This window comes from Caenorhabditis elegans, chromosome V (assembly GCF_000002985.6).
Source record: "Caenorhabditis elegans chromosome V".
In the NCBI taxonomy this organism is placed as follows: domain Eukaryota; kingdom Metazoa; phylum Nematoda; class Chromadorea; order Rhabditida; family Rhabditidae; genus Caenorhabditis; species Caenorhabditis elegans.
The window spans coordinates 4,010,312-4,022,420 of record NC_003283.11 but is presented as its reverse complement, the minus strand read 5'-3'; the positions used below and the strand labels follow the sequence as shown (position 1 = coordinate 4,022,420).

General features: G+C 32.5%; 4 protein-coding genes and 2 pseudogenes across 6 annotated transcripts; 1 reads left to right on the top strand and 5 right to left on the bottom strand.

Moving 5' to 3' along the window:
* Positions 1 to 544: 544 nt before the first annotated feature.
* On the top strand, positions 545 to 1,765 carry K09D9.14 (Vomeronasal type-1 receptor; the record flags this gene model as incomplete). Its single annotated transcript, NM_001330823.2, has 4 exons — positions 545 to 804; positions 854 to 1,104; positions 1,151 to 1,362; positions 1,556 to 1,765. The coding sequence occupies 4 exons, from the start codon at positions 545 to 547 to the stop codon at positions 1,691 to 1,693; spliced, it is 861 nt and encodes a 286-aa protein (NP_001317831.1). The 3' UTR covers positions 1,694 to 1,765.
* Positions 1,766 to 1,819: 54 nt separating this feature from the next.
* K09D9.3 (Serpentine Receptor, class Z) lies at positions 1,820 to 2,933 on the bottom strand (the record flags this gene model as incomplete). Its single annotated transcript, NM_071719.1, has 4 exons — positions 1,820 to 1,999; positions 2,058 to 2,367; positions 2,437 to 2,720; positions 2,772 to 2,933. The coding sequence occupies 4 exons, from the start codon at positions 2,931 to 2,933 to the stop codon at positions 1,820 to 1,822; spliced, it is 936 nt and encodes a 311-aa protein (NP_504120.1).
* A 461-nt stretch (positions 2,934 to 3,394) lies between these two features.
* On the bottom strand, positions 3,395 to 5,341 carry srw-89 (G-protein coupled receptors family 1 profile domain-containing protein; the record flags this gene model as incomplete). Its single annotated transcript, NM_001028875.2, has 5 exons — positions 3,395 to 3,587; positions 3,645 to 3,859; positions 3,902 to 4,301; positions 5,016 to 5,225; positions 5,274 to 5,341. The coding sequence occupies 5 exons, from the start codon at positions 5,339 to 5,341 to the stop codon at positions 3,395 to 3,397; spliced, it is 1,086 nt and encodes a 361-aa protein (NP_001024046.1).
* Positions 5,342 to 5,482: 141 nt separating this feature from the next.
* srh-6 lies at positions 5,483 to 6,834 on the bottom strand (annotated as a pseudogene). Its single transcript has 4 exons — positions 6,665 to 6,834; positions 6,256 to 6,598; positions 5,976 to 6,209; positions 5,483 to 5,658 (listed from the first exon to the last, which is right to left on the bottom strand). Coding segments are annotated over exons 1-4 (923 nt in total).
* Positions 6,835 to 7,792: 958 nt separating this feature from the next.
* str-42 lies at positions 7,793 to 9,400 on the bottom strand (annotated as a pseudogene). The gene is given in 3 exon segments: positions 7,793 to 8,252; positions 8,908 to 9,127; positions 9,130 to 9,400. Coding segments are annotated over 3 exon segments (951 nt in total).
* A 1,054-nt stretch (positions 9,401 to 10,454) lies between these two features.
* srh-4 (Serpentine Receptor, class H) lies at positions 10,455 to 11,951 on the bottom strand (the record flags this gene model as incomplete). The annotated part of the gene is made up of 5 exons (NM_071718.1): positions 10,455 to 10,630; positions 10,680 to 10,758; positions 10,976 to 11,209; positions 11,395 to 11,734; positions 11,782 to 11,951. The coding sequence occupies 5 exons, from the start codon at positions 11,949 to 11,951 to the stop codon at positions 10,455 to 10,457; spliced, it is 999 nt and encodes a 332-aa protein (NP_504119.1).
* Positions 11,952 to 12,109: the final 158 nt, after the last annotated feature.

The window sequence follows — 12,109 nt, the reverse complement described above, 5'->3', positions numbered from 1 at the left end:
ATTTAAGTGTGGTTCAAAAATACGGAAAATTGAATAAAAAAATTTAAAAAAAATGTTTTTATTCTTTTTGTATCTGCAATTTTTGGTTGGTACACAGTACCAAAAAGTATCAAGACTTCCGCCTGGTCCCGTGTCTATTCCATAAATTTTCATTGAAAATTTATTAAAAATTCAAAGCGATGAAATCCGTTATTTTTGTGGGGGGGGGGGGCTGTAAATATATCATAGTAAAAGTTTTGAAATTTTTTTAAAATTTTATATAACTTTTGGAAAAAAAATTTGGAACAATCTCAGTTTTTGTTATTTTTTTGGAAATTGTCGATCAAAAAAATGTTAATTCTATTTTTATGGTCTACTTTTGTATTAAATATAAATATTCAAATGTTGTAGACGTTTGGACGTGCCATTGTTCAGGAAGGACCGCAGAATGAATTTTCATAGTCTTAAATTTGGAGGCTATTAAAAACCAAACAGGTGCAAATGTTGTCACATGCATTTCGCCCACAGACTTATGCATAGTAATTCACTTTTACGCTTTTAAGCTATGCAAGTATTTCAGACTTTTCAGAACTTAGCAACAAGTCATATTGACTTTGAAATAACTTTATTGATGGTTTTTGCTTCTACAAATAGTATCGTTTTTATATTTTACTGCCGTTCATGGAATCACAACAAGACACATTATTTGAGACATAAATCATGTCACATTTTAAAAATTAATCATTTGATGTCTTTATTAATGAGCATTACTTTATTTTTAATTAATATGAACAATGTTATTGTATTGATTGTAATTAATGGATTGTAAGATCCATTCATATATGTTTTAAAGTTAATATCTATAAATTTTCAGAAATGTAAATCGTAAGATTCTAATTACAAATTGGGCTATCGTTCAGTCCATTATGGCTCTAATAGCACATTCTCAAAATACCGTTTTCCCGAATATTTTCGCTGTTTCCATGTTTCTACTAGCAATACAAAAAGTCATATCATTGAAATTTCCAAATTTTCGATCATTCGTTAGGTTTCGACCCCGATGTCTTGCATTTATAATTATCAATTCTTTTATAATTTCTTTAGTTCATAAAGTTGCTATACCAAGTGAGTAATGGACATTTATCAAATATTATTATTGCCCAGATTTCAGCCATTTGCTCATGGAAACAATATGACAACAACATTTTATGTGTATTGAAGAACATCGATATTTCTTCAATGTTCTCGTATTTTTTAAGTTGTGCAAGTATTTCAATTTATGGCTATTTGATTTTGTTTGTGAACGATCTTCCTGGAAAAAAGTACAGCTCGGTTTCCAAAACCGTTATTCTTCAGACATTTTCGAATTTCCTTTTCCAGTCTGTGAGTTTAATTTTGCAAGTTTTGATGTGAAGAGTATTTTGAAATTTGACTTGAAAACTTCGATGGTTTTTTCTGATTATAACAAATTTTTAGTCGATAGAAATGCTACGAGGTTTATTATAGACATATCGCAAATTAACGAGAATTAACAACTTTCTTTCTCAAAATTTTTTATTTAACATGTCGGTTTCAGATGTTATATGTTATAAAAAGAGAAATAGGTACCGGTTCTGTTATTTTTCAAAACTCCCTGGCTTGTACAATTATGGAACTCAAATTTCTCGCACTCATCATTTATTTACCTTTTATTATATTCAATTGCAGAAAATAAACGTATTTCCGATTTATTACCAATTGCATAGATTTATCACCAATATAGCACCAAATATAAAAGTAAACTTTTTCTTTTCTAATAGTTCACATGTGCAAATAAATTAATTGAAAATAATTTACAAAGTTAATTAATTGGAGTAATTGATTTTCTATCTGTAATTTGTTTTTTCTGCTTCCAAATTGTGAAATAAATAGGGTAGACAAAAGAGTAGTGTAAAATTGTTGAATCTTGAAATGCAATCACGTTTTCAGGCCCTTCTAAAACTTCAAAATAAAATAAAGTCATGTATGCCACTGTGCAAATCTGAAAACTTGATATTAAAAATTTAACATTACGTAATATAAAATGCATAAAAACCAACAAAGACAATCCACAAGTAAACGAGTATGTGAACAATGTACAGGTACTCCGAAGTTTCGAACAATTTTCCTGTCGGGTGCGAACAAATTTTCTTAAGAATATTTAGCATCACTAGAGAAATTATAAGGATTCTGAGAAGATCGAAATGTATAACACGCCCGTCTGGTAACAACAAATGGGCAGAAAGATATGCATCTTGAAAATTGATTTTTGAAGGCGGCGTCTGTTTTAGGATTGCCGAAAATAGTGCGAGGACTCTCAAAAAATCGACAAAAAATATCAGAAAAATGATAAAAAAGCTAATTTTTGTTCTGAAATTTTTTTTTAAATTTTCAATATCGATTTAATTCTTCAAATCAAAAAACTTCAGTTCAACTTACCTTGTAATTCTACAGCCACATAAATAATATTTCCTTTCCTCATCTTTTTTGTTCAAAAATAAAGAATAACATAACATTAGCGAATGAGGAATTGTTCGAAAAAACACAAGTTTTGCTACGAATATATGAAGTGTGCACCATACAGAAAAATAGCGGTATTTCGGATATCGATAAAGAAATTCAATCAAGTTTGGATGTTTTATAATCAAATAAAGCAAGCAATCAGTAATGATTGCTATTGGCAATAGGATAATAAAACCAGTAAAGTGTTGTAACAAATTAATCTTGAAACTTTGTTTCTGATTATTTAAAAAAATTTTCAGATATTTCCAAACCTGTTTCCAAACTAGAAGACCGATAAATAATAAAACACTTACAACATTATAGCAAAATAGAAATGAAATAATTTCAAATGGAGGGTGAACTGTTTGTAAATAAGCTTTACCAAAATTGATTTTTGAATAAAAAAGCGCTGATCCATTTTCATTGTCTTGCATTTTTTGGCAAATGGAGAATGTGAAGCATGACTCTTGGTAATATCAGCTGCAAATGCGGTTAGAACCTGGTTTGAAATTGAATAGACTTCTAAATTTAGCCTCGACATGACACAACGCTTAAATAATAATCAATAACTCATAGGCATTCAAGATTTTGTAATGCATTTTCTATAGAAAAACATGTGTGACGTCATATCTCGAAAAAACTAGATCACCAGACCACATCATAGAAGTCCACACCAGGGTTGCCAGGAACCGGCAAGTGTCGGTTTCCGGTTCCTGAAACTTTTAGCTTTTGACTACCGGATACAGAGAAATATGAATGCCGCACAGTTTGGTGCGCATTTAACTGAAATTTTAATTTTATATAATTCAAACTTTATTTTTCAATTCAAAATTTTCTGATACATATTAGGGAACATTTATCGACTGATCCAGACGGTAGCACGATGGTGTTGTTCCTAAAACGTAGCCATAAAAATTATGTTAAAAATATATTCCTGAACCTTTTTACTCAAACAATTTAAATTCTTTAAACACTTGAAAAATGTTTTTCGATACTGATGAGACATTGAAAAACATATGAGACAATGAATTGAAGCGTTTATAGTGAACAAGGAATGGCAGAATAACTTTACGTTTTCTGCAAGGTTTCTGAAAAAGTGTTCTCATTAAAATATAATTATTTGTGCAAATAGGCATTATACTCACAAATACGTCAAGTTGCCTCTCCAGACTGCTTTGTAGAAGTAAATTATTCCCAGAGGAAACTCTGATACAAAATAGGAAATTGCTATACAAATTGTGATTACTGTTGTTAGATCTTTACGTGATTTTTTAAAACTTTTTATTGATACTTCCGCAGACTTTTTCATTTCAGTAATCAGCAGACCGGAAAGAATTGGCAACGCAAAGCATGTGATCAGCTGAAAACTAAGCTTTGAGAACTTGTAATAAACTTTACTTACCTTTGAGAATACGCACTCCATATATAATCTAAGTTTTGCAAAAAGGGCATTGTTCCATTCAAATATTTCATTGGAAACTTGTCCATGAACAGGTCTAGCGGTCATATCTGTGAAGTCTTCGCAATCAGATTTTGGAGTCCATGTAGCGACTTCAAGAATATCCACGTGAAAATAGAAGAATATTGATGCCACGCAACTTGTGAAAAATGCAATTATAGACACTTTGACGCCATATTTTGGTATCGAAACTTGGGCTCTGATATTAGTAACATTTCTTATTACAAAATATCTGACCACTGCAACTAGCATTCCAAGCCACGCAGAACATCGACGGAGCGCGTTATGCACTGCCGTTAAGAAAAAATCAAATTGAGCTTCGAACTGAGACAGCGGTGGTGCACTGGAAATATTTATTAAACATCTAGTTTTTTTTGTGTTTCTGACAGTCTCATTTTGCTAGTTATCGTGGTTCGCAACTAATAAAGAAAACACGGTATGTACCAGGGGTGTGCAACAAACGATTTTTCCGACACATCAGCAAATTTCCGGAAAAAACGACAATCAATTCGGCAAATTTTGGTTTGTACATTTTTTTGAATATTTTAGAATTGCTATTTAACTTGGCAGAATTGTATGCACCCTATAGATATATTTTAAAAAGTAAGCAAATTTTATCAAAATATTGAGAAAAAAAGCTCGCGAAAGTAGGAAGGAGCACCGGGACGCTCGCGAAGTAGGAAGGAGCACCGGGACGGACTACCTCCGCCCGGTGACAGCACAGTTTTGGGTGTGTCCGTTTTATAAAAAAGTTCCTCTAAGAACTTTTGGCAAATTGATGTTCGGCAAACGGAAAAAAAATCGGCAAATTGCAAAAAATTGAAAATTTCCGGCAAACCGGCAAGGGGTTTTCATATACGACTGCCTTCAAAGGCATTCTGTGTCTGCCTCGTGCATTTTATCGCGCCGTATCTTTTGAACAGCATTATATATATCGGATCAAAATTTGAAACGTACAATTCGTCAAAAAAAAATCGCAGGCGGGAGCTTATGCAAAATTCAGGCAGGCGTCAGGCATTTTACAGGAGTTTTGAATATTTAAGTTCAAATCCATTACCATTCTTGCACCAAACTCCTAACCAAAATCCCATTTTTAACGATAATAATCATACAAATACAATCACAAATTGCAATTCCGATCATAATCGAATTCACTGAAGATATCATCATAGATTTTCTAGTCAAAATAAATATATGAAGTATGTTCAAAACAGCTCCTATTTTTGCCATGAGAAATTCAATTTGAAGACTATAAATAGCTATTGATCTGAAAAGTAACTTTTTTTTTGACAGAAAATTCTTTGATAAAACTAACTGAAAAAATTTGGCATTGTAGGTGTCATCCTCGTCAAATATATGCTGATAAGAAGAGGAGGAAATCATTTTTCTTGGTTTGCAATAATCGAAATATTGGTGTGTATGAAAAGCGTGCTCTAGAAACTTGAAACGGTTCGTTGCGTTGGCTCTGACTTGCTCTCAAAGTTTGTCTAATTATCTATTTCAAAAATCACATTTTGGAATCTTCTAGGCAGCAGTACTTGGATTTTGATTGATATGGTTCCTGGTTACTTCTTGTTTTCTCAAGACCAGCTTCATCAATGTTTTTCGTAACAAATTGTTAGTCAAAAACATTGTGATAGTAGACAATGCACCATGTTCTTGAATTATCAATTCAAGCATATAAGGGAGATACGGGAATTTTGAAGAAAAAAATTTGGGTTTTGAATTGAAAGAACGCTCCACTATGCTGGAATATCACAAAAAGTCGCTAAAAATAAATAAGTCCAATTTTTAAAATTGTAAATTTTTAACTCTCGCGGAACTGTAACCAATCTGCGATTTACTCCACCCACCTGTGAACCAATCATGTGGAGCGTGCAAAGTTCGAAGTCGCTGATTGGTTTGAAAATGGGCGTGAGGTTTTGGTTCGGAGGAAATTCAAAAATGTAAGTTAACGAGAGATGGAAATTCGCAGGTTTTTAAAAAAATTAATTAAATTTGAAATTTTTAAACTAACCATCATAACCAAACTGATCACAAAGTTCCTTTGAAGTGCTGCAGTTTGGGGGGACAACTGAGATTTCAGAGATTTTAAAGTTCGGAAAGTCACATGAAATGCAAGAGCCGATGTGAGAAACCCAAGTAAAACGGCAAAAGCTCCTCCACCGTAGAAGCTCTTGAAAAAGTTGGAGTCAAAGTTCAGGAAGAAACAGTTATCACACCACATATATGATTCAAATTTTCCGAATCTCTGAAAACAGCTAGTTAATTAAAAATCTTTCACAGCCCCGACCAACCTGTTCCATTTTTATCTTGTAAGGCTTTTGGTATTTCAAGTCGGGGTAAATTAAACCGGATAAAATTAAAAGAACAGTAGAAGTCAAGAAAAATGAATACTTGCAAATGTGCGCGAGTTTTCTTCTATAGTAAAATTGTTTCAGTCGATGAATAACTACAATTTCCATTCGATGTATGAAAAGTAAGACGGTTGAAAGTCCAGTAAACATCAGAAGAGGTGGAAGGAATTGAAAAACGATTGGAGCACACTCAGCAGTAAAGCTATTTGAGCACATTATTGGAATAGGTAAGACTACAGTTGCTTTCCAAATCATGCCCATATGAAGTTCCAGTAATAAGCCGCTGGAAACGCAAAACTCCAAATATACCAAACTATACGTTTCTCTAAAAAAACTCTAAAACGCTTACGAAAATATGTGCACCACCAAGTAATTTCTATACGTATTAAAATGCGATGGACACTTGAAAATTAGAATCCAAAATGCCAAAAGATATGTTGGAAACGATAATGAGCAGCATATGTAATGAATTATTGGAAATCCACGTGGCTGCTCAAAATTGCAAGTTTCGTTTAGCATGTTCAATTTTATGACGTTTTGGGATCAAGGTTTTGGAGTAAAAATCATGGCTATAAAGTAGATTATTGCTGAAATCTAATTTAACAAAGCTCAGTGACCAAGTTTAAGTTACTTAGTTATTAAACTAGGCTCGTTGACAACAGATTGCCTTTTTCCACTTTGCTCTACGTAAATGCATGTTTGAAAGGGTTTATTATACTGAAAGTGAAGCAGTTTTCACAGAATTTCAAACAAAATTGATACAGAACTATGAAACAATTATAGATCTATTTGCTCCACTATTTTCCACGGTTGGCACCAGCTTCTCACACCAGAACATTTTCTTTAAAGCGCCTCTCAGCAGATTGTTTGGCATAAACATGATGACCGTGGATATTGCACCATGCTCATAGATGACCAATATTAAGATTAATGGGAAAAATCTAAACTCTGAAATTCACGCACAATAGTAATTTACTTGAAATATGAACAACAAACCGCTGAGGCTTATTAGAAAATTGATAGCTTGTAGAATTCCACGAAGAGGTCAAACAATGCACACTACGTGGACTACTGCCTGAAATGAAATGAAATGAAAAACCTGAAATGAAAACGAAAGCTATAAAAATTTAGTGAAACAAATCAAAATTTCAAAATTATTTTAAAATCATTCTCAAAGTTCTAAAAATGTTTGAGTTTTGCTTAAGTTTTTAATTTTAATTAATTTTTGATATACTTATTAAATTATCAAATTTTCATTTTAATGTCTCAAACTAGTCAAATGATCAGCAGGTGACACTGTGAGCTTAATATGTTTTAGTAGAATCATATTTTTAAGTAATTTGCTCTCATTTAATAGACGTAAAGAAAAAACTCACCGCTAGGGAAATAGGAAAAAATTATCTTTTATCGAATCAATATTACGGAATCAATTTGTCGTACGCTGTATTTGTAGAGATTGTTGAAGTGGTTCGACTTTCTAGTGGCAGCAAAAAATTGTGCTGCTGATAATTTTTCTGTATTCCGATACAATATACATAAAGGATATACTTTCGATAGGTGGATATATTGCAACCAGAGCACAAACAACTCCAGACTTAAGTGTGAACTTGATGTCGAAAAACGGGAATATGATAAATGGAACGGCGGGAAGCACGAATAAAATAGCGGGGACAATGATTTGAACGACAAGAGCTTTGAAAAATTGCCTCTGAAGTTTTCGATTGGGCACTGAAAACTTGAGAAGCTCCTTGTTCATTTGAAGATGCATTCGAACTCCGCAATAAATAATTATGAGGTACTGAATAGCGATGAAAAAAGTGACAGTGAGTAGGTAGATGGTGTTTTTTACTCTCAAACTTCCGTCCAGGTTGAACGGAATCATTACAAACCGTGCAACGTTTTCGATGTTCAGTTCGTATTCATTGAAGATTTCGGTTCTGGAAAAAAAATTATAGGAAGTTTTGTTGGAGAACATGAAATAAATTTAAGTTTGTTTTAGTTTCGATTGAGAAACCGTTTTAAAATATTCAGATTTCGCTAATAATTGTAATTTTACAAATAGTTAAAGGAGAACGAACGGCTCTGAGTATTTTGAAGGTATAAACCCAAAATGGGCTCAAATAAACGAATTTCCGAATGAAATTTTTCAAATTGTTCTACAACATTATTGTTTATTTGCTACTTTGGTTGTTTACTGAACGTTATTTTGTTGAACAATGTACATTTAAATTGGTTAACAAAATTGACAAAAATTGGTCATCTATCGGCTTCAAATGTACCTTAATCAACAAAATTGCATGAGAAGAACGACCAAAGTATGGAATAAAGAGTGATAATTTGAAAAAGGTAACTGGACTCCTGCAACACGGAAAAGCGGCCTCAATTGGAGATTTTAGCTAAAATTACGTAATTTTTTTCTCGGAATTTTGAACCGCCATAAAAAAATTTCGAACAGTTTTAAGAAGTTTCACTGCGAAATTTGTTCATTTGAGTACATTTCGGGTCTATACCATCAAAATATCAAGAACCATTAGTTCTCCTTTGAACATTGATCGAAAGTTTTTTATTATCTAATCAAAATATAAGCTTTACCGCAAATAATCGTCTGCAAAGTCATCTGGTGACGTCAAATACAGAATTGAAGGTGAATTTACGATTCCATAGAAAATGGGATACGAAATCCACAGAATAATCCAAACATTTTTGAACCATTTGGTCAAATCTGGTTTTACCAATGCCAAATAACGGTATACAAATTGCACAGCGGCAAAAGCTATCATAATAATATAAAATCCGGCATATAAAACAAGTGACCCTGACGAAAAGCTTGAGAAGTTTCAAACCAACCATCACCATAACTAAAGTATAATAAGGATCCATTATAGCTATGTAGGAATGGTTTTGCGAAATGATCACAAACTGAAAAAGCAAGTCCTAATACGGGGTACACTACAATCATATATTTATATGTGCCTACGATATGCTTAACTTTACATAATGTAAGATAAATTAATAGAACGTTTGTGGCCGTGGTGATGAAAATAGGAATTTTTGTGAAAATTTCGAAAAATTCGTGAAACAGCATTGCACATTTATGAGAGAAATTGAGGTTTGAATTTGATGTCCGTATTTGATATAGACTATTATTGTGTTAGCATTGCGTCCCAAGGGATGCAATATATTATTTAGGGAATTGGATCAGACAAATTTATTAATTAGATACTAAGCAGAATAGGTTAAATATAAATAAGGGGGAGTCATGGCCATAATGTTCCCAAATTAACATCTTCCATATAGAGACTTCAAATTTGTTTTTCTCAAAAATTCATAAGGGTAGCTTGAAAGTTTGAAAAATGACATGAAATTTTTTACAACTAAGTTTTCGAGTTATAAAACTTTGAAAGAATGTTGAATTTCCCAAGAATTATTTGTAAATTTTGGAACGTAGCACTTTCTGAATGTTCTCCAAATTATTTGAAGCTCTTTAAAAGTTTCCAAAAGTTCTAAAACTTTCATTAACATTTTCAGTTTCTGGAATAATCTGATAATTTTTCGACCACGCCACACATTTGGAAATTTTCAAAATTTTCCAAAGAAGGTTCCAAAGCATTCCATTAATTTCTTGAACCTTCCAGATGGTTTGAAAACAATTCAGAATTTTCTCCATTTTTTCAGACTTAAAAGTTTTGAATTTGAAAATTTTTCAAGAGATTTTTTTAATTCGTTAGAGATTTTTATTGAGAAAATTTTTAATTTCCGCAAAATTTTGAAAACTTCTTAACTCTGTGCCCCGATAATAATACTCACTTTTCTACAATAACAGAATTTCTACAGTAATCCTACAGTATCCCTAGAGTACTACTCCTACAGTTCCCCATATCCCTATCAAAGATTCAGAGTGTACATTGAGATATAAAATTATACTTCAATGATGATTATCATAAATCCTAAAAAAAACACACATATAATACTATCAGAAGCCGAAAAATAACATGAAAAATAATTGAATTGTGAATATATGCATACTCTTTGACAAAAAAAACTGCGTTGATCACGACGAGTAAGTGTACGTTTGAATGTGTTCATTATATTGTAAGTGATGCACATTTTACAGAAATTTAAAACCGATTGATACAGAACTACGAAACAATTATATTGGCTCCACTATTTTCCACGGTTGCCACCAGCTTCTCACACCAGAACATTTTCTTTAAAGCGCCTCTCAGCAGATTGTTTGTCATAAACATTATAACCGTGGATATTGCACCATGCTCTTGGATGACCAATGTTAAGATGAATGGGAAAAATCGGAACTCTGGAATTTAAACAAAGATAGTTGTTTAGCTTGAACATGGTAAACTTACCGCTGAGGCTAATTATGAAATTGATAGTTTGTAGAATTCCGAGAAGCGGTAGAACAATGCATATTACGTGGACAGCAGCCTAAAGATGAAACTTAAAATATCAGATTTGGTTTGCATTTGCTTTAATATTGTTTTAATTCATTCTTGCAAGACTTATTAGATTCTCAGATTCACATGTTAAAGTCTCAAACTAGCTGAATGATCAGCAGGTGAAATTGTGAGCATAATATGTTTTTACTAAAATATTAATTTCAAGTAATTTGTTCTCATTTAATATATATAAAGAAAATACTTACCGCTAGAGAAATACTCCATAGGTAATTCCGGTGTGTTGCCCTAGTTTTAGCAGTCAGGTTAGAGCTAACACTTTTCAGTGCTTGCACAGTTACATGGAACGCAAATCCGCCAGTGAAGCCACCAAGTACTACGGCAACAACAGCCACGTAGAAAAACCATCGGAAAGTTAGGGAATCAAAATTACAGAAGAAGCAGTTGTCACACCACATATACGGCTTGAATGTTCCGAATCTCTGAAGAGTTATATTTTTGGAGTTTTTCTGGAGTTTTTGGTAAATTGGAAAATTTTTCTAAATTGGAGTTTTTGGTAAATTGAAAATTTTCCAGAAAAAATAAACAAAATTGAAGTAAAAAACTATTAGCAAACAATTATTTTGGTTGATTTAAGTGTTCATATTTTTTAGGAGTCCACGCCAACCTTTTCCATCTTCAATTTATAATCTTTTTGATACTTCAAATCCGGATAAATCAATACTGTTCCAATCACAACGAGAACAATGCTCACATAAAACGCATATTGAATATATTTCACAACTTTTCTCAAAAAAGTTTGCTCCGTTCGGTGAACAATTACCGCCTCCATTCGGAACACAAAAAGCGAAATCGCAGAAGCTCCAGTGTAAGCGAAGCATACAGGTAGTAATTGGAAAACTATTGTTGCATATTCAGAGATAAATGTGTTCGAGCACATTATTGGAACCGGTAGGACAATTGTGACTTTCCATAGAACACCCATCACTATATCTAAGAGGAAACCACTGAAAAATTTAAACCAAAGATTGGAAAAAAATGGAACTCTACTCACGAAAATATATGTGAAATCAGATAATTTCGATATTTACTAAAATGTTTCGGAGTTTCAAAAAATAGCACATAGAACGAAATACCATAAACAATTAGGGACAAAGCCAACGCAATATAATGGATGATCATAAAATCCAGTGGTTCTTCGAAATAGCAGGTTTCGTTTAACATTAATTTTTTTTTGGGGATTTTGGAAAAATAGAGTATGATTTTTTTATAAATCAGAAATTGAAAATTGATATCCAATGTCTGACGTTATGAAAAACCCTTGACAGGTGATAAATGAAATCGACTACTAAAACGAATTTCAGAAATCTGTGAGATGGAAA